At 37.9% G+C, this 23066-nt stretch overlaps 1 protein-coding gene across 5 annotated transcripts in view; it reads right to left on the reverse strand.

Moving 5' to 3' along the window:
• Positions 2895-23066, reverse strand: part of HSPB11 (heat shock protein family B (small) member 11) — a 36385-nt gene continuing 16213 nt past the window's right edge. For 4 of the 5 annotated variants that reach the window (XM_018044395.1, XM_018044401.1, XM_018044416.1 and 1 more), the window contains exons 4-7: positions 10627-10733; positions 8987-9055; positions 5501-5544; positions 2897-3094 (exon numbers count right to left, since the gene is read on the reverse strand). In XM_018044395.1, coding sequence (XP_017899884.1) covers positions 2981-3094; positions 5501-5544; positions 8987-9055; positions 10627-10733 — 334 coding nt within the window. In that variant the 3' untranslated portion in view covers positions 2897-2980. Of the gene's footprint in view, positions 3095-5500; positions 5545-8986; positions 9056-10626; positions 10734-23066 lie in introns of all 5 variants that reach the window. The other variant, XM_005678383.3, reaches the window with a different exon arrangement.

Here is a 23066-nt window from a genome sequence, read left to right on the forward strand (position 1 = left end):
GGGTGGTCTTCTCAGTGCAGTGGCTTCTCTCATTATGGGGCACAGGCTCTAGGCGAAAGGGGCTTCAGTAGTTGTGGGGAGTGGGCTTAGTTGCTCTTCAGCAGGTGGGATCTTCCTGGACCAGGGACTGAACTGGTATCCCTTGCATTGCAAGGTGGCTTCTTCACCACTGAACCACCAGTGCATGCACGCATTCTTAGTTGTTCAGTTCATGTCCGACTCTTTGCAACATTATGGACTGTAGCCCACAGGCTCTTCTGTCCATGGGATTCTCCAGGCAAGAATACTGGAGTGAGTTACCACTCCCTTCTCCAGGGGATCTTCCCGACCCAGGGGTCGAACCCAGGTCTCCTGCATTGCAGGTGGATACTTTACCACTGAGCCACCAGGGAAGCCCCTTAGAACTATTCTTAACTTTGACTAGTTCCCTTCTGGGAATCTCTTCTAAAAAAAAAAATCATCTGAGGGGTAGACAAAGATTTTTGCACAAAGATATCCTCCGTGGCATTATTTATTTTTGTCTATTATGAAGAATTCCAAGCAAACATTAGAGAGACTAGTACAACGAAGCTCTGTATATCCATAACCCAGATCTACCAATTTACTGCTCTATTTGCTTCAACTAAATTTTCTCCTATAAAAAAATGCTCAATTATTTTAAAGCAAAGCCAGATACCATGTAATAAACCTACATACTTGTATCTGAATCTACTAAATATATCTCTGAAAAATATGGGCCTTCTCTTACATAATCTTAAAGCCAGGATCACACCTAATCCATGCAAAAGCAAATGAATACTACCCAATCCATAAGCATATTTTCCAAATTATCTTTAAAATGTCTTTTTTTTTTCAATTAGTTTGCGCATGCTGCTGCTGCTACTGCTGCTAAGTCGCTTCAGTCGTGTCCGACTCTGTGCGACCCCATAGACGGCAGCCCACTAGGCTCCTTTGTCTCTGGGATTCTCCAGGCAAGAGTACTGGAGTGGGTTGCCATTTCCTTCTCCAATGCATGAAAGTGAAAAGTGAAATTAGTGGCCAAATAAGATTTACACAAGGCATGTATTTTGGGGGCCTCTTATAGCTCTTTGAATCTAGAATGGACCCTCTTCCTTAATTAACATTTTTTGCATCACTGACTTGTTGAAGAAACCAGGTCACTTGTCCTCTAGGATGAGCTATATTCTACATTTGTCTGTATGTCAGTCAGGATAGGCCAGGTTATGCTGGGGTAAAAAGCAACTCCAAAATATCACTGATTTGTGAACTCCCTGCAGTCCAGTAGGTTAGGATTCTGGCCTTCCACTGAAGGGTGCCCAGGTTTGGTCCCTGGTCAGGGAACTAAAATTCTGCAAGCGGTGTGACACAGCAACCCCCACCCTACTCCCAAACTAAATGAAGCTTTATCTCTCCTTCTATACGTCTACCTCGGATTGACTGAGAGCTCTACTACCTGTTATCATCAGTCTCACTCCCAGACCCAGAATGAAGTAGTCACTGTGTAGAAAAACATCACTGCTGGTCACTGTGGGACAGAGAAAAGAGCTCTGAAAGGTCTATACCCTCCTGGTACCTGTGAATGCAATCTGACTTGGAAACAGTCACAGCAGAAGTAATTAGTTAAGATAATACTGGAGTAAGGGTGTTTAGTTCAATATGATGTTGTCCTTCTAAGAAGAGAAGACACAGAAAAATGCACGCATTCCGGGAAGATGATACAAAGAAACACAGAAAGAATGCCATATGATGGTAGAGGCAGAAGCTGGAGCTACGGTGCCCCAAGTCAAGGAAGGCCAAGGACTGCCAGCAACACCAGAAATTAAGAGAAAGGCAAAGAGTAGAATCTCCCTCAGAAACTCTAACAGAAACAAACCCTGCCAATACCCTTATTTCTGACTTCTAGTCTCCAGAACAGTGAGAGAATAAATTTTTATTGTTTTAAACCACCAAGTTTGTGGTACCTTATTACAGAAGCCATAGGAAACTAATATAGACTGCACAGATAAAATACTATATTCCAATGCCATTTTTTTTCTGTGAGTCAATCAACTGCAATAAATGTAGGTTCGTGCCTTTCTGTTTATTTTCAACATTTTAGAATTGTTTTGTCATTTTAACTTTTGGCTAATTTAATTTCAAGTTGTATAAAAAGATATATTCAGAGATGTCCTATATCTCCACAAAATGTCCTATCTTGTTTCTTACCTCCTCAAAATGTAAAAAAAACAAATCAAATAATATCAATAATGGTTGCCTCAGGGAAATAAGATTATGTTTCCTAACTCTACTCTGAAGTCTTCAAATCAAGAGAAAATAAAATTAAAAGAAAAAAATAAAATGATTTGTCCTACAGAGCCCAACTCAAATTCCATGACCTCAAGGAAATGTTCCCATAAATATTTTCTCTTTTTTGAACTTGTATGTTGTTTAGTGTCCATATTTTTCATTTGGTGGGCTGCAGTCCATGGGGTCGCTGAGAGTTGGACACGACTCAGTGACTTCACTTTCACTGTTCACTTTCATGCATTGGAGAAGGAAATGGCAACCCACTCCAGTGTTCTCGCCTGGAGAATCCCAGGGACGGCAGAGCCTGGTGGGCTGCCGTCTATGGGGTCGCACAGAGTGAGACACGACTGAAGTGACTTGGCAGCAGCAGCAGCCCTTTGCATCAATCAATAAATTTAAAAGTTAATGCACTGATATCTGAAGGGTACCATGTTATGTACAGTTGTTTTCATGTATAGTTATGTACTTGGTTAAGCTGTATACTGAAACAAAAGCTTTTTTTTTTTTTTTTTTTGCAAAAGCTTTCTTATGACTTACATTTGGTCATCACTGTTGTCTGATGAACCAAATTCCTACAAAATGCTGAAGGGAAAAATAAAACTGAAACAGATTGATACAAATTCCTTTAATAATGACAACTTCATGTTTAAATAAATATACTGTTAAAAAATAGTGCATGGGTATATTATAATTACTAAGAAAGATTTGAGACTGCCATTCCCTCTGCAGAAATGCTATGCACAGATGCAAAATGATCAAAGGCTGATACAATAATGAATCTCAAGTAAGTGACGTGGCCATCACATGCCTGTAAGGGAAAAAATAAATACAGATGATTTAGCAGTTCTAGTTAACTGCTAAACAAGCAGTTAGCAGATGAAAGGGTTTGATACAAGAATGATTATAAGTATATAATGATTCATAAGATATAATGTTCAGAGGAGAAGCCAGCCACATATAACAATATGGCTGTTCTGATATGTAACAGCCAAACATCAGCCTTGGTTTGAGGAAGAATGCAGGTGGAGCTAAAAACTGCACTGTACAATTCTGATTAATTTTTTAAGAATTTTTCATGATGAAAGACTTCATTTGTTGGATGATGCCTCAGAATACACTACCCTAAAACAGTATAATAATACTTTTACATTTATATATTTTCTCTGAAAAGCAATTTGGCAATATATGTAAGAAGCTATAAATGTGTCTATGGGCTTCCCTCGTGGCTCAGTTGGTAAAGGATCTGCCTGCAGTGCAGGAGACCTGGATTCAATTCCTGGGTCAGGAAGATCCCCTGGAGAAGGAAATGACAATCCGCTCCAGCATTCTTGCCTGGAGAATGCCATGGACAGAGGAGCCTGGCAGGCTACAGTTCATGGGGTCGTAAGAGTCAGACTCAACTTAGAGACTAAACTACTACTACTACTACTATAAATATGTCTATACCCATGGACCCAGTATTTCCATTTCTTGAAATTTAATTTTAAAGAAAATAACTGGAAAAGTGAACACCATGATAGCAGGAACAGGCATAAGATGTCCCCAGTAGTAGTAGTTATAATGACAGAGGGAGGAAAACAGGAAATCAGTTAACCTCTATCTGAATACATTTAACTTTTAAATCATAATTATGAAGCATTTGATATAACATTAAATTTTTAAAAAATACAAAGTTTTTCATGTAACTATGCAATACATTTGGTAGACAATTAGAAGAAAATACGTATGGCAAAGGCTACTGTGACAGGGTGCTAAAACTATGGGTGATACACTGCCTTCCATTCTCCTTTCATTGTTGTTGTTTAGTCGTTAAATCATGTCCAACTCTTTTTTTGACCCCCATGGACTGTAACCCGCCAGGCTCCTCTGTCCATGGGATTTCCCAGGCAAGAATACTGCAGTGGGTTTCCATTTCCTCCTCCACGATCTTCCTGACCCAGGGATCGAATCTGCCTTTCCTGCATTGCAGGTGCATTCTTGACCACTGAGCCCCCGGGGAAGGCTCCATTCCCCCTTACTCTTCTCCAAAAGCTCTATGATGCTGCCACCCTCCCTGACACACAATGACTCCTGAAACAAAATCCTTAGCAGAGGCTTACTAACCATAATCAATGAAACAATATGGAGAAAAATAGGAAGATAAAATTCCATCTAATTAATCATTTTTCTGTTCCCTACTGGCCTCCTCGGGCTTCCCAGCTGGTGCTAGTGGTAAAGAACCCAAGTGCCATGTAAGCAGACCTAAGAGACATGGGTTCGATCCCTGGTCAGGAAGATCCCCTGGAGGAGGGCGTGGCAGCCCACTTCTAGTATTCTTGCCTAGAGAATCCCCACGGACCGCGGAGCCTGGCAGAGTCTACAGTCCATAGGGCTGCACAGAGCTGGACGCAACAAGCGACTTAACATGCACGCACGGCCTCCCCAGTCACTGGGCACAACTGGCTGGTAGAGAAGATAATTAATAGGATTCAAACACTACAGAATCTTTTGAAACACTGATCTCATAGCAGCTGCCAGTAAATGGTGAAGAATGAAACTTAATGGACAAGGTACCTCTTTAACCCTTATTTAGAGAAATCTTAATAAGCACTACTACCTTAAAAACATTCTCAGTTGTTTCAGTTTGTGTTTGTCTAAAACCAGGGCCTGACAAGCTGGGGACAGAGGAACCCGTGATGAGGCAGCAGCTTCCCCGTCAGTGGCCATTCATGTCACTTGACAAGAAAAGCCCAGCGGAATGCTGTCAGAAAATGCTGGTTCCCTTTTCACCTCATCTCTCTTTGGCTTATTTGTTGCTGATCCTATGCTCCAGTTCCCTTATCTGAATCTCCCTGTCCCTTCATGCTTAAATTAACTCCAATTCTGGCATCTCGACCTGTTTTGATTCCTATTCCATAAGAACTACAGAATCAAATGAAAGGAAAGTAAATAAATACTTCAAAATAAATGAACAAACAAAATAAAACAATGACAAGTGAGTTCTGTTTTATCTTGGCTGTCATCCTGTCTATGACAGAAAAGAGCCTAACTTAGGAAAGCGATATTTAGATCATAACATTTCTGAGAATAACTGCCTCTATTGGTTGGTTAGACACAGAACCTACAATATTATGAGGGTATTTAGTAATTTTATGACTACAGAGAGAGGTTTAAAATTTAAATACGTTGTGCTGGCTAAAGATAATGTATATATCTTCAAAGTATATTTACTTACCAAAATTTCTTCATTTTGAAGCTGCCCCTCTGTATGTACTAGATCTAAAACACAAATTTAACAGAATTGAGGTAGGGCTCAAACTGCATCAGGATATATTGAAGTTTATTTTCAGCAAAACGTGATATCTGATAAAATTGTAGTTAGACCAGATATACCAGTGTTTTTGTATGTAAAATCCAATATAAAAATAGAGATATTTGATAAAAAGATATAAAACTATATATGAAACTATATATATGAAACTCATATGTATAAACTATATATGAGCTATAAAATATCCCAGTGAGTATAAATAAAAGTAAATATAAATTATAGCAAAGGAATATCAAGTGAAGAATTAATAAAATATGAAAGTCCTTTTTAACGATCAAGTTACTAACAGTAACTGCAGGTCTGAAAGGCTGTCTCACCATTCTCATGGGTACCGATTAGGGCTCAGTTTCTCACAATGAAGTTTTACTTTGATGCTGAGTTATGCCACCCATGAATTGATCTTTTCTGGTACCCAGCTTCAGAAAACCTTTATTAGTACTAGTGTGATTTTAGGACAGATTAACTTATTTGGTCATGAGTTAATCATATCAAACACTCTTTTGGAAAGATGTAATATTTCATTGATATAATAATAGTCACATTATTGTTATGTGGCAGCCTGGATGGGAGGGCACTTTGGGGGAGAAGGGATGCACGTGTATGTATAGCTGAGTCCCTTCCCTGTTCACCTGAAACTAACACAACATTGTTAACCAGCTATACCCCAATAAAAAATAAAAAGTTCTAAAAAAGAAATTCACAACTTAAAAAAATAATATTGACATTATTTAGAAATTAATTTTACTTATATCAAAATGTCAAAAGTGAAAGTTGCTCAGTTGTGTCCAACTCTTTGCAACCCCATGGACCATACAGTCCATGGAATTCTCCAGGCCAGAATACTGGAGTGGGTAGCCTTTCTCTTCTCCAGGGGATCTTCCCAACCCAGGGATTAAACCCAGGTCTCCTGCATTGCTGGTACTTCTTTACCAGCTGAGCCACCAGGGAAGCCCAAGAATACTGGAGTGGGTAGCCCATCCCTTCTCCAGAGGATCTTCCTAACCCAGGGATTGAACCAGGGACTCCTGCATTGCAGGTAGATTCTTAACCAGCTGAGCCACCAGGGAAGCTCCAACATCAAAACAGTGTACCTAATTTTAAAAGGCAGACAGTACAAAAAGGGAAGTCTCTGGGAAGTAAGATTATGGATGACTTTCTTTCTGTTTCCTAACCTTTCTCTGAGGTAATACAAAATAGTAATCCCCTGCTTGACCCCTTTTCCTCCAGTCCTGCTCCCCAGAGGTAAATGTTTTCAACTATTTCAGTTATTTTTTCTCGAATTATAATATGTTTCATGATCCTTTTCTTGATTTACCCATTTTTTACTGACTTTATATTATACTAGGTGAAAATTTATGTCTCTTGGACCAGTATTCTCTTCCTCCTCTTCCTACAAATTTTCCTGCCATCCTCTCAATTTTGAAATCAATACTTGATGGCTACACCATTGTCTATATGTTATTTACTACTGAAATAAGTAATAAATTATGACACATTTTCTTATACAACTCCTCCTCCACTAGAAATTAGTAACTTCTTCTTTCATTTGCTTAGTTTTCTTTTTAATTATGAAACATTAAAAAATCTCAAACATACATAAAAAAGATAGGATATCGCTCTTATATACCCATTGTCTTGAATTTACAGTTATCAGCATTTCACCATACTTGATTTACCTAATTTTTTTTGCTAAGGTATTTTAAAGAAAGTCTGAGACATCATGATATTTCACCTTTAAATATTTGATTATCCATTTCTAAAGAGGAATATTTCTTGTGTAACTACAATGCCACTATCATACGACAATTTAAAAATGCTTTAATATCATATACCTAGTATATATTCAAAGGTCCCTATGCGTGCCTGCTCAGTCACTCAGTTGTTTCTGATACTTCATAACCCCACGGACTGTAGCCTGCCAGGCTCCTCTGTCCATGGAATTTTCCAAGTAAGAATACTGGAGTGGGTTGCTATTTCCTACCCCATCAAAGGCCCCCATTGTCCTCTTAAATGTCTTTTTATGGTTGGTTTATTCAAATCAGAATTAAGCCTCTTTTAATCTTGAACTTCTTTGTCTCCCACACACACATTTTCCCCCCACACCATTGACTTATTGAAGAGACCAAGTCAGTTGTATCATAAAATGTCCCCCATTTTCTCATATTGCCTCCTTGTGATTTCATTTGTTTTCTACCCTCTTTTCCTACAGATGGAGTTAGAGCTAAAGGGCTGATTATATTTAGGTCTTTACCATATGTCTGGTGATTTGGGACTATCTTTTGTTACTTATGAATAGATCACTGGAAAATAGTACATGGGCCAGACTCACTGACTACCATGATTTCCATAGCGTAACCAGGAATGAATTAACCTTTCTCTGCATCCACAGATCTTTTGGGACCATTCAGTTTCTCCAAAGATGAATCCCCCAATCTCCTGGCTGGGGCTGTATTTCTGGTTGCTGGGCAGACCATAGGAAGGAGGCTACAGTTCCCACTATTCATTTTATAGGTTTCCACTTCAATCCCCTATTTTCCACTCCATGTCTCACTCATTCTCTTTACTATGACTGGTCTCCCTGAGTCCTGAGCCTCAACATTCGAAGTTCCTAGTCACTCTTGGGGGTAGTTTGTGGGAGGAAGGTACCTAGAGTCTGTTACACTTTGTAAATAGATGTTCCACCAATCACTTTTCTTGTCCATGCCTTATTCAAACTTTCCATGGTACCTTTGCCTTCAAGTTTCTGGGATTCTATTGGATAAACTTCCTTGTCAGGTACTTAGGTTATAATCTACTCAATTCTGCTACAGAAGTTACTACTCCTCCAACTGCTTCCTTTCTTCCATAATATATATTGACCTCTCACATCTGTTTTGAATTCCTGGTTCCCTGTTTGTTTTTATTTTTTGCTGCTGTAGGTTTATGTCTCATTTTTCTCCTTTATTATTATTTTCATGGTATTTTGGGAAGGAATAGATAGACACATGAAGGCAACATGCTGTCTTTTATGACAGGCTACCAATTCTGTCAATAATATTTAAATAATACCATTAATCAGGAAGGAAGGAAAGATTAAAAACTAATATTCATTGCTTGTCTACCATATGCCAGACACTGTGTCACAAAAACTTTAAATGGTGATATCATCTCTATTTTTCAGATAAAGATTCTGAAACTCAAAAATTAAGTAACATGTTAACAATTACATAACCAGGAAGTAAAGAAGCATCTTAGTATTCAAATTTGTGTTTTTCTAGGTTTATCTAAATGTCATAAGAATCATTCAGGCCATCTTTTTTCACCAAAATGAAGTACAATTGGAAATATAGAGTAAAATACAATTCTCTACCCCCTCATGATCAAAATAATGCTGGTAAACCAAGCACATACCTCTTTCAATCCATTGCTCAAAATCAACTGGCTCATTAGAAGTACTCTTTTCAATCCTCAAGGTCCTCACTGACATTGTAAATAAACAAAAATAAAGTGTTAATTATCTACTTAATTCTATGTTGCTGTCCCTTGATTTCTTTTTCCCTCTGTCTAAGACTGGCAGGCATTAGTGGGAATGCACAAAGTACTGCGATCAGGAAAATCACTCACCATTTTTCCATAAACCCTTATGGTAAAGTACAGGCTGGGTAACTGTTACAAGTGTTTGCAAGCATATAACACAAAGCTAACAGAGCCTTTTTGAGTTTGGTACCATCTGGTTTGTTTTTGTTTGTTTGTTTTGGTACACTGGTAAATAATAATATTAGTGGTCTTGATCAAAAAACTTTATGCAGAAACTACTATAAGTCAGACATATTCATTCATTCTTGACTTCAACCTTGGAAGAAAGGTATTATTAACCTGCTTTACTGGTGAGAAAACAGGCTAAGAGAAATCAGACAACTTACAGAAGTCAAGCAAAATGTTCAATGATACAGAGCTAGTAAGTACCAGAACTAGAATTCAAAGTTTAGGTCCAACTCCAGAGCCTTCACAATTAACGAGAGAAGAGAGAACGCAGTCATCTTCCTTCCGCTTTGGTTTTCCTTTCTCCTTTACCCCTAAAGCAGTTCCCTTGACTCCAAATCCATTCTTCTCTGCTCTGCACCCTGAGGGAGGACCCCTGGGTACTGAACCTCCTGGATTTACTTTCCCACTGCCTACGGGAGGGACTGGGAGGAAACAAGGGCAGCAGGGAAGTGAGATCAGGTTGTGTTTTCTCTCTTCCCTTCCTGCTTCAGTGTCCTGTCTTTGGCAGTGGTTATGCTCCTCCCTGGTTACAGCTCCTATTGGGCAGGCCCTTTTGTACATGCTCCAGTTCTCCTTGGGCTCCAGCAAATACTATTTCCTTCCTTTGGCCCAGGGAGGTAATGGCTTACTGCTATAGCCAGTTTCTGGGTGTCTCACCATCCCTAGCTTGTTCCCTTAACCCAGGCCATAATTCTGTAAGTGGTCCCATCAATAATGTTTCTTCATTTGAGCCACCTGGGATGTATCCTGTTTCCTACCATGATTTTGCTTGATATACTCTGTCCTTAAAAAAACATAAGACAGGATTAGGATGATGTTGTAGTGGAAGATATTCTTCCTAAATCCCTCAGAAAATGGCCACATTAATAAAAGAATCAAAGTTACCAAATGCAAATAATCAGGTTTGTCAGATTTTCAGAAAGAATTTGACAGAGAACCCCAAGCCAAAAAAATCTGGAGTAAAGATGTGAAGAAACCTAGCGTTCTGGCAAGTTGGCTTCTTAAATTCATCACAGGGTCTTTTGCCAAAGGCTTTCACGTAGTAAATTGCATGGAAATTATTATGTGCTTTGGAAGGGTTTCAAATTCGCAGTTTCAGAGACGCTAACTGTGCTCGAGACAGTTAACCCATACTCTCCACCCATCAACCCCAGCAATAAAACTTGATTCCATGCTGTAAAAAAAAAAAAATCAGTGCTTTGCCAAAAGTTTACATATGTGCATTCTGCCTATGGAAAAACTGAAAGATGAAAATTAATGAAATGAAATGAAAATTTCATGCTTACCAAAGTAACTCTGGATTACAAGCTTTTCAATCCTCACATGTTTGTGAAAACATATAATGAACTCTTGGGGAAACATTCCTGTGGTGGTCCAAAAAGTTTCTGGATTTCTATTGTCAATTTTAAAGAAAAAGAGAAAAGAACAGCTAAATGTTTAGAAATGCTTAATCACAAATTCTAGTGAATACTAAAAAAAATAAACCACCATTGGATTCTTACAATCCCTTCCTGTTTATTCTGCCTCTCATCTCTCCCCAGCTTTAACAATTCTTTACAACCACCAGATGTATTCTTTAAAACATGGAATTGATGTCACTCTTGTCTAAAATCTTACAGTGATCCCTTATTGCCTATAAATCTAAACTCCTTAGTATGGCATTTAATGATCCTGTATAATCTGGTCCCATCATTAAGTATACTGTCCCCCATCATGATATCATCTCTCATTACTGTAGTCACATTGGACCGATTAAAATTCTGCAAACACGTCATGCAGACTCATGCCTCTGTGGAAGCCTTTCTTCCCTTGCAAAAGTTTGCTCACTTTTTGGTCACATCTCTCCAAGCCCACCAAATCACAATCACTTTCTCCCTCCTTTGCACTCACCTCACAGGCAGCATCCAGTTTCTATGAGCGCTTTCTTCATGCATTTTTATTACCCTAGCTATGCCTTCTCTAAGTCCAGTTACTTTCTCTCACCTTTACATCCCCAGCGACTATCACAATGGCTGACCAACAGTAGACACACAAGAGACGCTTGTTGAAAAAATATTAAAACATGCACTCAAGTGTTAGTAATATAAAAAATTATACACATACACACACACTTATAGTATTGACTATATAAATAATCATTTCTTTAATTATATAAGGTTTTTTATTTCTTTTTGGAGCTAAAATTTACCTACAGTGAAATTTCTCTTAAATGTACAATTTAATGAGTTTTGATAAATGTATATGCTCATGTAACCAATACATCAAGGTAACTAATAGCCTAATCAAGATAAAGAACACTTCCATTACGCTAGACGTATCCTTTCTCTTTCTCTCCAGACAATCCCTACCTCCCTTAGGCAATCACTGCTCTGAGTCTTATCACCACAGACTATGCTATAATTTGTTTAAGCATTTTTGTTTGATTTTTTAAAATATATTTATTTACTTATTTTCGGCTGCACTGAGTCTCTGTTGCTGTGCAGGGGCTATCTCTAGCTGCACTGTATGGGTTTCTCACTACAGTGGCTTTTCTTGTTGCAGATCATGGGCTCTAGGGTGTGGGGGCCTCAGTAGTTGCTGCATGTGGGCTCAGCAGTTGTGGCTTGCAGGCTCCAGAATGCAGGCTCAGTTGTTGTGGTGCATGGGCTTAGTTGCCCCATGGCATATGGGTTCTTCCTGGACCAAGGATTGAACCAGTGTCCCCCGCCTTGTAAGGTGGATTCTTACCCACTGGACCACCAGGAAAGTCGCTTGCTTGATATTTCTGTTGAATATATGAATTGTTTTGTTTTTTACCATTATGAATAAAACTTTTATAAACATTCTTGTGCAGGTGTTTTTGTGGAAATGTTTTCATTTCTCTTGGATAATTACTAGGAGTGGAATTGCTGAGTCATACTGGACATGGAACAACAGACTGGTTCCAAATAGGAAAAGGAGTACATCAAGGCTGTATATTGTCCCCCTGCTTATTTAACTTCTATGCAGAGTACATCATGAGAAACGCTGGGCTGGAAGAAGCACAAGCTGGAATCAAGATTGCCAGGAGAAATATCAATAACCTCAGGTATGCAGATGACACCACCCTTATGGCAGAAAGTGAAGAGGAACTAAAAAGCCTCTTGATGAAAGTGAAAGAGGAGCGTGAAAAAGTTGGCTTAAAGCTCAACATTCAAAAAACTAAGATCATGGCATCCAGTCCCATCACTTCATGGGAAATAGATGGGGAAACAGTGTCAGACTTTATTATTTTGGGCTCCAAAATCACTGCAGATGGTGACTGCTGCCATGAAATTAAAAGATGCTTACTCCTTGGAAGGAAAGTTATGACCAACCTAGATACATATTCAAAAGCAGAGACATTACTTTGCCGACTAAGGTTCGTCTAGTCAAGGCTATGGTTTTTCCAGTGGTTATGTATGGATATGAGAGCTGGACTGTGAAGAAGGCTGAGCACCGAAGAATTGATGCTTTTGAACTGTGGTGTTGGAGAAGACTCTTGAGAGTTCCTTGGACTGCAAGGAGATCCAACCAGTCCATCCTAAAGGAGATCAGTCCTGGTGTTCATTGGAAGGACTGATGCTAAAGCTGAAACTCCAATACTTTGGCCACCTCATGCAAAGAGTTGACTCATTGGAAAAGACCCTGATGCTGGGAGGGATTGGGGGCAGGAGGAGAAGGGGCCGACAGAGGATGAGGGCTGGATGGCAACACCGACTCGATGGACATGAGTTTGTGTAAACTCCGGGAGTTGGTGATGGACAGGGAGGCCTGGCATGCTGCGATTCATGGGGCTGCAAAGAGTCGGACACGACTGAGTGACTGAACTGAATTGATATTTAATTTTATAAGAAAACGTCAGACTTCCAAAGTGGTTGTGCCATTTTACATTCCTAACAAAAATGTAAGGGAATTCTAGTTGTTCCACATTCTTGCCAACATTCTGTTGTCAGGCTTCTTAGCTATTCTAGTGGATGTGAAATGGTGTCTGACTATGGTATTAATTTGCATTTTCCTGATGACAAATGATGCTAAGCCCATTTTCATCTGCTTTCTGGTCATTAGTACAGTTTCTTTTGTGAAGTGTCTACTAAGTATTTTCTCATTTTTTAAAAAAGTTCTTTCCACTTTAGAGGGTGGGAAACATGGACAGAGTACAGAGCTAGACAACAGAAAAGGCTGAACACCAAAGAATTGATGCCTTTGAACTGTGGTGCTAGAGAAGACTTTTTTGAGAGTCTCCTGGACAGCAAGGAGATCAATCCAGTCAATCCTAAAGGAAATCAATCCTGAATATTCATTGAAGGATTGATGCTGAAGCTGAAGCTTCAATACTTTGGTCACCTGATGCCAAGAACTGACTCACTGGAAAAGATCCTGATGCTGGGAAAGACAGAGGGCAGGAGGAGAAGGGGATGACAGATAATGAGATGGTTGGATGGCATCACCTACTCAATGGACATCAGTATGAGCAAACTCCAGGTAATGGTGAAAGACAGGGAAGCCTGGCGTGCTGTAGTCCATGCGGGCGCAAAGAGTCGGATGTGACTGAGCAACTGAACAAGAAGCAGCAGCATGGAAAGATAAACACTATGATATGTAAAATAGATAGCCAGTGGAAATTTACTGTATGACTCAAGGAGCTCAAACTGGTGACAACCTAGAGGGTTGGGATGGGGTGGGAGGTGGGAGAAAGATTCAGCGAGGAGGGGAAATATTGTACACCCATGGCTGATTCATGTTGATATACGGCAGAAATCAACACAATATTGTAAAGCAATTATCCTTCAATTAAAAATAAATAAACTTAAATGTTCTTTCCACTTTTACTACGTATTTGTAGGAGTCCTTTGTCAGACATATGTATTGTGAGCATTTTCTCCTAGGCTTCAGTTTGCCTTTTCATTTTCTTATTTGCATTTTTCAATGAGTAGTAGTCTTACTTTTGTGAAGTACAGTTTCATTACCCTTTTATGCTTATAATTTTTGTGTCTTCATTAAGAAATCTTTGCCTACCTTACTGTCACAAAAGTACTTTCTTATGTTTTCTTTTATAAGCGTAAATATTTTAGCTTTGAATATAGTTCTATGATCCATATAGAATTAATTTTTGTGTTTAGTATGAGGTAGGGGTTGAAGTTTATTTTTATCCACGTTTATTCAGTTGTTCCAGCACCACATGTTAAAAGACTCTTTTTCCTATTAAATTACCTTAGTGTCTTATTCTAAAATTAAAGGACTAGTTATAGGTGTATGTATTTCTGCCCCTCCATTTTATTCCACTGATCTATTTCTGTATCCTTAGCCTTTTGTTGAAAATTAATTGACTTTACATGCATGGATCTATTCTGGGCCCTCTTGTCTGTTACTCTGATCTATATAGATCTATCTTTACTAAAATGCCATGCTGTTTCGATTACTGTGTATTTATCTTGAAATCAGACAATTTCAGGGCTGCAACTTTCTTCTTTTACAAGATGTGACAAGATTATTTTTTCAAGATTAGTTTGTATTTCCATATACATTACTACAAGAACAACAGTCGTTTTAGGGAGAAACTGCCATTGAAACAATATTGAGTTTTCCAATCATGAATGTAGTATATCTTTTAATTTATTTAGTACTTGACTTTCTCTCAGCAATGTTTTATAGTTTTGAGTGTAAAGGTCTTGAGTGTCTTATTAAATTTATTCCTGACTATTTCATGTCTATTTAACTGCTAATATAAATGGAATTGAAAAAAAATTCACTGTCTAAATGTTTCCTGCTAATATATGGTAATACAATTGCTTTTTGTGTATTGACTTTGCTAAATCCACTTTTAGCTCTAGCAGATATTTGTAGATTCCTTAGGGTTATGTAGAGTCATACAATATGTGAACAAAGACATTTTTTTTTTCAAGTAGTCAACAGCTCCTGTTTTATAAACACACACACACACAAACCCCTGGAGAAACTGAAACTCAAATAAATATTATGAATAGTTAAAAAGGCTACTTTGTTACAAGATACATATAAAGAGGGCTCATTCCAAAACGTATTTTCCTTGTTGCCATCAAGAATAGAACACTCTTTGGGGAAATACTATAAGGGTGCATTTTGATCATTATCCTCATTATAATATACCTACTAATTTTCTTTTAACATTTTAATTTTAAAGATTACTTTCCATTTACAGTTATTACAAAATATTGGCTATATTACCCATGTTGTGTAATATATCCTTGAGCTTATTTTATATTCAATAGTTTGCCCCTCTCTCCTCTCCCTACTGGTAAACGCTAGTTTGTTTTCTGTATCTGTGAGTCTGCTTCTCTTTTTGTTATATTCACTAGTCCACTAAGTTTTTAGATTCCACATATAAGTAATATACTGTACTGAACAAAAACCAACTTTGCTTTCTTTTCAGTCTTTATGATTTCTATGTCTTTTTCTTGCCTTATTGCATTGGCCAAGAATTCCAGCACAATATTGAATAGAAATGGTGAGAACATCCTTGATTTGTTTCCAGTCTTCAGTTCAGTTCAGTCGCTCAGTCGTGTCCAACTCTTTGCGACCCCATGAATCACAACACGACGGGCCTCCCTGTCCATCACCAACTCCCGGAGTTCACTCAGACTCACATCCATCGAGTCAGTGATGCCATCCAGCCATCTCATCGTCTGTCGGCCCCTTCTCCTCCTGCCCCCAATCCCTCCCAGCATCAGAGTCTTTTCCAATGAGCCAACTCTTCGCATGAGGTGGCCAAAGTACTGGAGTTTCAGCTTTAGCATCATTCCCTCCAAAGAAATCCCAGGGTTGATCTCCTTCAGAATGGACTGGTTGGATCTCCTTGCAGTCCAAGGGACTCTCAAGAGTCTTCTCCAACACCACAGTTCAAACGCATCAATTTTTCGGCGCTCAGCCTTCTTCACAGTCCAACTCTTACATGCATGCATGACCACAGGAATAACCACAGCCTTGACTAGATGGACCTTAGTCGGGAGGAACATTTTTTTGATATTGAATACAGTTGATTTATAGTATTATATTAGTTTCAGGTATATAGCATGGTGATTCAATATTTTTATAGATTATACTCCATGTTAGGTTATTACAAAATAATGGTCATATTTCCCTGTGCTATACAAAATATTCTCATTGCTTATCTATTTTATATGTAGTAGTTTGTATCTCTTAATCTCATACCCCTATCATGCCCCTCCCTGCTTCCTTCTCTCCATTTAAATCCACTTAGTTTGCTTTCTGTGAGTCTATTTCTGTTTTGTCATATACACTCATTTGTTTCATTAGGAAAGCACTTACTATTTCACCATTAAGTTGAAAATTTTTAGTAGATGCCTTTATCAGACTGAGAAAGTTTCCTCCTCTTTTTAATTTTTTGAGAATTGTTATAATGTTTGGTGCTGAATTCTAATGATTTTCTGGAATGACCATATGATTTTTTTCTCTCTCGCTCTGGCAATACAGTAAATTACACTCAATCTGTACTCCTGTGATAATATGGTGAACAGGGCAATCTTGCATTCTTATGATAAACTCCATTTGCTGAATTCAATTTATAATGGTTTATATCTATGTTTATAAAGGATATTGTTTTTTAATTGTACTTTCTTGTAATGTCTTTGTAAGGTTTTGGGATCAGGGTTATAATTGTTCTCATAAGACAATTTTGAAAATGTTTCCCTCCTCCGTTTTTGAAAGAATTTATGGAATATTGGTACTATTTTCTCTCTAAATATTTTATATATTTTAATTTATATAATTGACATAAGCTATTCAGATTTCTAAATTTCATCTTATGTCATTTTTATAGCTGGAGTTTTTCAAAAACTGTGCATTTCATCTAAGTTGTCAAGTTTATTAGCCTAAATTTGTTCTTGATATTGACTTACTACTCTTTTAGAATCTCTAATGATTGTTTCAATTCTGATACTGGTAATTTGCATTTTTTCTTTATATTTTAGTAAGTCTTGCTAGAGGTTTATACCTTTTATTAATTTTTTCACATAATGAACTTCTGGCTTTGATAATTTTTTCTAGTTGTCTATTTTCTATTTCATTGATTTCTGCTCTTATCTTTGTTATTTTTGTCTTCTACTTTCTTTTGGTATAATTTTCTCCTTGTTACCTAGCTTCCTAAGGTAGAAGTTATTGGTTTTTAAAATATTCTCCATTTTAAGTATTTATGCTATTACCTTCCTTTAATGTATTGATTTAACTATATCCCACAAATGTGGCTATATATATTTTTTTCATTATCATTCAGTTATAAATATTTTCTAGTATCCCTTGTGATTTCTTCTTTGACCCACTGGTTATTTTGAAGTGCCATGTTTAATTTCTAAGTTTTGGGTGTATCCAGATGCCTTTCTGTTATTTATTTCTAATTTAATTACATAATGGTCAGAGAACATATTCTTTTCCTTCCCAGCTTAACTGAGATATAATTGACATGTAACATTATGTAACTTTAAGGTGTACAAACACTGTGTGTGAAAGTCGCTCAGTCGTGTCCGACTCTTTGCAACCCCATGGACTGCACAGTCCATGGAATTCTCCAGGCCAGAATACTGGAATGGGTAGCCTATCCCTTCTCCAGGGAATCTTCCCAGACCTGGGATTGAACCCAAGTTTCCTGCATTGCAGGCGGATTCTTTACCAGCTGAACCACAACGGGAGCCTGAACAAACACTATGATTTAATATAACATATATACTGCAAAATGATTACCCAATAAAGTTAGTTAACACATACATCACCTCACATAACTACCATTTTGTGGGAGAATATATTCTTTAAGATTTCAGTCTTTTGAAATTTATTGAGATTTATTTAATGGCTCGGTTCATTTCAGTGAATGTTCAATATACAAGTATCATTGCTGATTATATAAATGCATAAGTCAAGGTAACCAATAATGTTATGCTAATTTTTACTAATTTTTTTGTTTAGCTGCTCTTTCATTACTGAAAGGTGTTAAAAATCTCCAACACCTTGACTGTGAATCCAAAGAACATATATGTATTATTCCACTGACACGAAATGTCTGTATAAGCAAGTCTACAGAGACAAAAGTAGACTAGTGGTTGCCTAGAGCTGGTGGGGACAGGGGGTGGTTGTGAAGGGGTATGAGGTTTTCTTTTGGGATGCTGAAATGTTCTAAAATGGATTGTGGAGACGGCTGCATAATTCTGAATATGGTGGAAGCCACTGAATTGTATATCCTAAATGGGTGAATTTTATGGTATGAGAATAATATGTCAATAAAGCTATTACAAAAAAGAGAAGAATAGAATCGGGGTCTCCTAACACACAGTTCTTTATTTTTTTATACTATGTTTAATATTTTACAATTTATTTTTATTTACATTTAAATGGTTTGAAATTTTATTCATTTAAGTAAATCATTTTTATTTGCCCTATGCTTTCTCTTCGGTGTTTCTAATGAACATGATCAATATAATAATACCAAAGATATACAGAGATGTACTTGGATTTTAAAATAACATATAACTGAATCACCATAATTAAGTATAATGATGTCTTTAAAACAGTAGTATCCTTTAAAATAAGGCCTTATGGCTACTGACTATTCAACATCTATTATCTCTATGTGATAGTAAGAAAAAAGTCATGGAATTTTTTTCACAATTCTGAGTCAGGGAAAGTGTTATTAGCCCCATTTTTCACACCAGGAAACTGAGGCTTAAAGAACAACATATATTCTTAGTCCAAAGTAACACACACAGTTCACCTACTTACTCAGGAATTTTAACTGCAAATCTACCATTCTTCTACATTATGCCAAAGGAACCAATTCTCTCTCCTACTTTTTCTTAACTCCTTTGTTTCTTGTGTAGAATTTTTCTCCTTTTCATTGACATGTTAAATACCAAGGGCCAAAAAAGAGTCAAGAGGAAGTAGAAATATAATCACTTTTAAAAACTATTTCTGGGAAATTAAGAATTGGGGACATTGTCCATTAGGGGCAAATTTACAGTATTGTTTTCTCCAAATAACTCTATGGTTACTTCCATTTGGACAAATCAACTTATGAGCAGATAATAAATTTTAGTATCTACCATATAGAGTCTATCTGTATTTGTTAGAAATGGATATGAATTAAGTCTCTGATACGCTCTGTTCAGATATCAGGTCAGTAACTACTTTATTCCATATAGTTTTCTATTAGTTTAGTTGAGTTGCTCAGTCATGTCCGACTCTTTGTGACCCCATGGACTGCAGCACACCAGGCTTCCATGTCCATCACCAAGTCCTACAGCTTGCTCAAACTCACCTCCCCATCGGGTCGGTGATGCCATCCAACCAATTCATCCTCTGTCGTCCCCTTCTCCTCCTGTGCTCAGTCTTTCTCAGCATCAGGGTCTTTTCAAATGAGTCAGCTTTTCACATCAGGTGGCCAAAGTACTGGAGTTTCAGGCTCAAAATCAGTCCTTCTAATGAATATTCAGGGTTGATTTCCTTTACGATGGACTGGTTGGATCTCCTTGCAGCCCAAGGGACTCTCAAGAGTCTTCTCCAATGCCACAGTTCAAAAGCATCAATTCCGCGCCCAGCTTTCTTTATGGTCCAACTCTCACATCCATACATAATTACTAGAAAAACCATAGCTTTGACTAGACAGACCTTTGTCTGGAAAGTAATGTCTCTGCTTTTGAATATGCTGTCTAGGTTTGTCACAGTTTTTCTTCCAAGGAGCAAGTGTCTTTTAATTTCATGGCTGCAGTCACCATCTGCAGTGATTCCAGGGCCCAGGAAAATAAAGTCTGTCACTGTTACCATTGTTTCCCCATCTATCTGCCATGAAGTAACGGGACTGGATGCCATGATCTTAGTTTTTTGAACGTTGAGTTTTAAGCCAACTTCTTCACTCACTTCTTTCACTTTCATCATGAGGCTCTTTAGTTCTTCCTCACTTTCTGTCATAAGGATGGTATCATCCGCATATCTACGGTTATTGATACCTCTCCTGGCAATCTTGTTTCTGTCTTGTGCTTCTTGCAGCCTGACATTTCATATGATGTACTCTGCATATAAGTTAAATAAGCAGGGTGACAATATATAGCCTTGATGTGCTCCTTTCCTAATTTGGAACCAGTCTGTTGTTCCATGTCCAGTTCTAACTGTTGCTTCTTGATCTGCATACAGACTTTTCAGGAGGGCGGTAAGGTGGTCTGGTATTCCCATCTCTTGAAGAATTTTCCACAGTTTGTTGTGATCTACTCAGTCAAAGGCCTTGGTGTAGTCAATAAAGCAGAAATAGATGTTTTTCTGGAACTCTCTTGCTTTTTTAATGATCCAGCAGATGTTAGCAATTTGATCTCTGGTTCCTCTGCCTTTTCAAAATGCAGTTTGAACATCTGGAAGTTCTCGGTTCACCTACTGTTGAAGCCTGGCTTGGGGAATTTTGAGCACTACTTTGCTAGTGTGTCAGATAAGTGCAGTTGTGCGGTAGTTTGAACATTCTTTGGCATTGCCTTTCTTTGGGATTGGAGTGAAAACTGACCTGTTCCATTCCTGTGCCACCGCTGAGTTTTTCAAATTTGCTGGCCTACTAAGTGCAGCACTTTAACAGCATCATCTTTTAGGATTTGAAATAGCTCAATTGGAATTCCATCACCTCCACTAGCTTTGTTATAGTGATGCTTCCTAAGGCCCACTTGACTTCAGACTCCAGGATGTCTGGCTCTAGGTAAGTGATCACGACATCATGGTTATCTGGGTTGTGAAAATATTTTTTGTATAGTTCTGTGTATTCTTGCCACCTCTTCTTAATATCTTCTGCTTCTGTTAGGTCCATACCATTTCTGTCCTTCACTGTACCCATCTTTGCATGAAATGTTCCTTTGGTATCTCTAATTTTCTTGAAGATTCTCTAGTCTTTCCCATTCTGTTGTTTTCTTCTATTTCTTTGCATTGATCACTGAGGAAGGATTTTTTATCTCTTTGCTATACTTTGGCACTCTGCATTCAGATCGGTATATCTTTCCTTTAGCTTCTCTTCTTTTCTCAGTTATTTGTAAGTTCTCCTCAGACAACCATTTTGCCTTTTTGCATTTCTTTTTCTTGATCACTGCCTCCTGTACAATGTCACAAACCTCTGTCTACAGTTCTTCAGGCACTCTATCATATCTAATCCCTTGAATCTGTTTGTCACTTCCACTGTATAATTGCAAGGGATTTGATTTAGGTTATACCTGAATGGTCTAGTGGTTTTCCCTACTTTCTTCAATTTAAGTCTGAATTTGGCAATAAGGAGTTCAAGATCTGAACCACAGTCAGCACCCAGTCTTGTTTTTGCTGACTGTATAGAGCTTCTCCATCTTCGGCTGCAAAGAATATAATCAATCTGATTTCAGTATTGACCATCTGATGATCTCCATATGTAGAATCAACTCTTGTGTTGTTGGAAAAGCATGTTTGCTATGACCAGTGAGTTCTCTCGGAAAAACTCTGCTATACTAAGGAGTTCTGTCTAATCTAAAAAATATTACATACTTATTCATTAGCATGGGCTGATAAAGCTATACTATATATCATCCATTATGTGTAACAGCCAATCTAAATGATCTACAGACATACTCCCAAGAAAGGTAGGTCACAAAAAAGTATAAGGTAAATTAATATTAACTTGGAAATGTGATTTATCTCCAGTCAAAGACAAGTATTTTTAGGAAGATCGTCATTTCTAGCAAACAACTTAAGGTAAATTTCTATAGGTCTGTGACCCTCATAGCAGTTTCCACATTTATATCTTTTTTCTAAGGCAGATTAAGGATTAAAAGGCAAGTATATTAAGTTTTTTAAGTCTGAGAAATTGGGAGTTAGAAGACATGAGTGTTAGTTTTGATTCTGCCACTTGCTTATCTGTGCGATTTTGAGAAAATCATTTTACCTCTAGTCATCTTTTTGTTGTCTTTATAATGAGGTTGAAAAAAAGATTTTTGGGGGGCCTTTAATTTCCCAAGCTTACTGTGAGGGTCAAATAGCATAACATCCACGAAACTATAAAGCTCTATGCAAATGTATATTAACAGATGCATATATGTAAGTATGTGTGACTGTATGTATGACTAATCTTTGATGATCTAATTCACAAGCTGCTGCTGCTGCTAAGTCGCTTCAGTCGTGTCCGACTCTGTGCAACCCCATAGACGGCAGCCCACCAGGCTCCCCCATCCCTGGGATTCTCCAGGCAAGAACACTGGAGTGGGTTGCCATCTCCTTCTCCAATGCATGAAAGTGAAAAGTGAAAGGGAAGTCACCAGTCGTGTCTGACTCTTAGCGACCCCATGGACTACAGCCCACCAGGCTCCTCCATCCATGGGATTTTCCAGACAAGAGTACTGGAGTGGGGTGCCATTGCCTTCTCTGGATTCACAAGCTACTCAACAAATATTTTAAGACACTGTGGAGTCAAAGATGAAGAAGTCATAGTATCATGATTTCTAGAAACTTCCAGTTGTGAGAGGAGTGGTACATTAAAAACAAATAATTATACAACAAAAGAATAAATAAGGTAATAGAGGCAAATATCAAATGCTATTGGAGCCAAACAAAAAGGTAAAGCAGCCTGCCTGAAGGAAGGGACAGATGTCAGTGAGGAGATAAAAACTGGGCTTAAAAAACCGGCCCATTTACTAGAATTTTATCCAGATACATGGAGTTCACAATAGAACACAAACAGCCACAAGATCTATGT

Source organism: Capra hircus, chromosome 3, assembly GCF_001704415.2.
Source record: "Capra hircus breed San Clemente chromosome 3, ASM170441v1, whole genome shotgun sequence".
NCBI classification, from domain to species: domain Eukaryota; kingdom Metazoa; phylum Chordata; class Mammalia; order Artiodactyla; family Bovidae; genus Capra; species Capra hircus.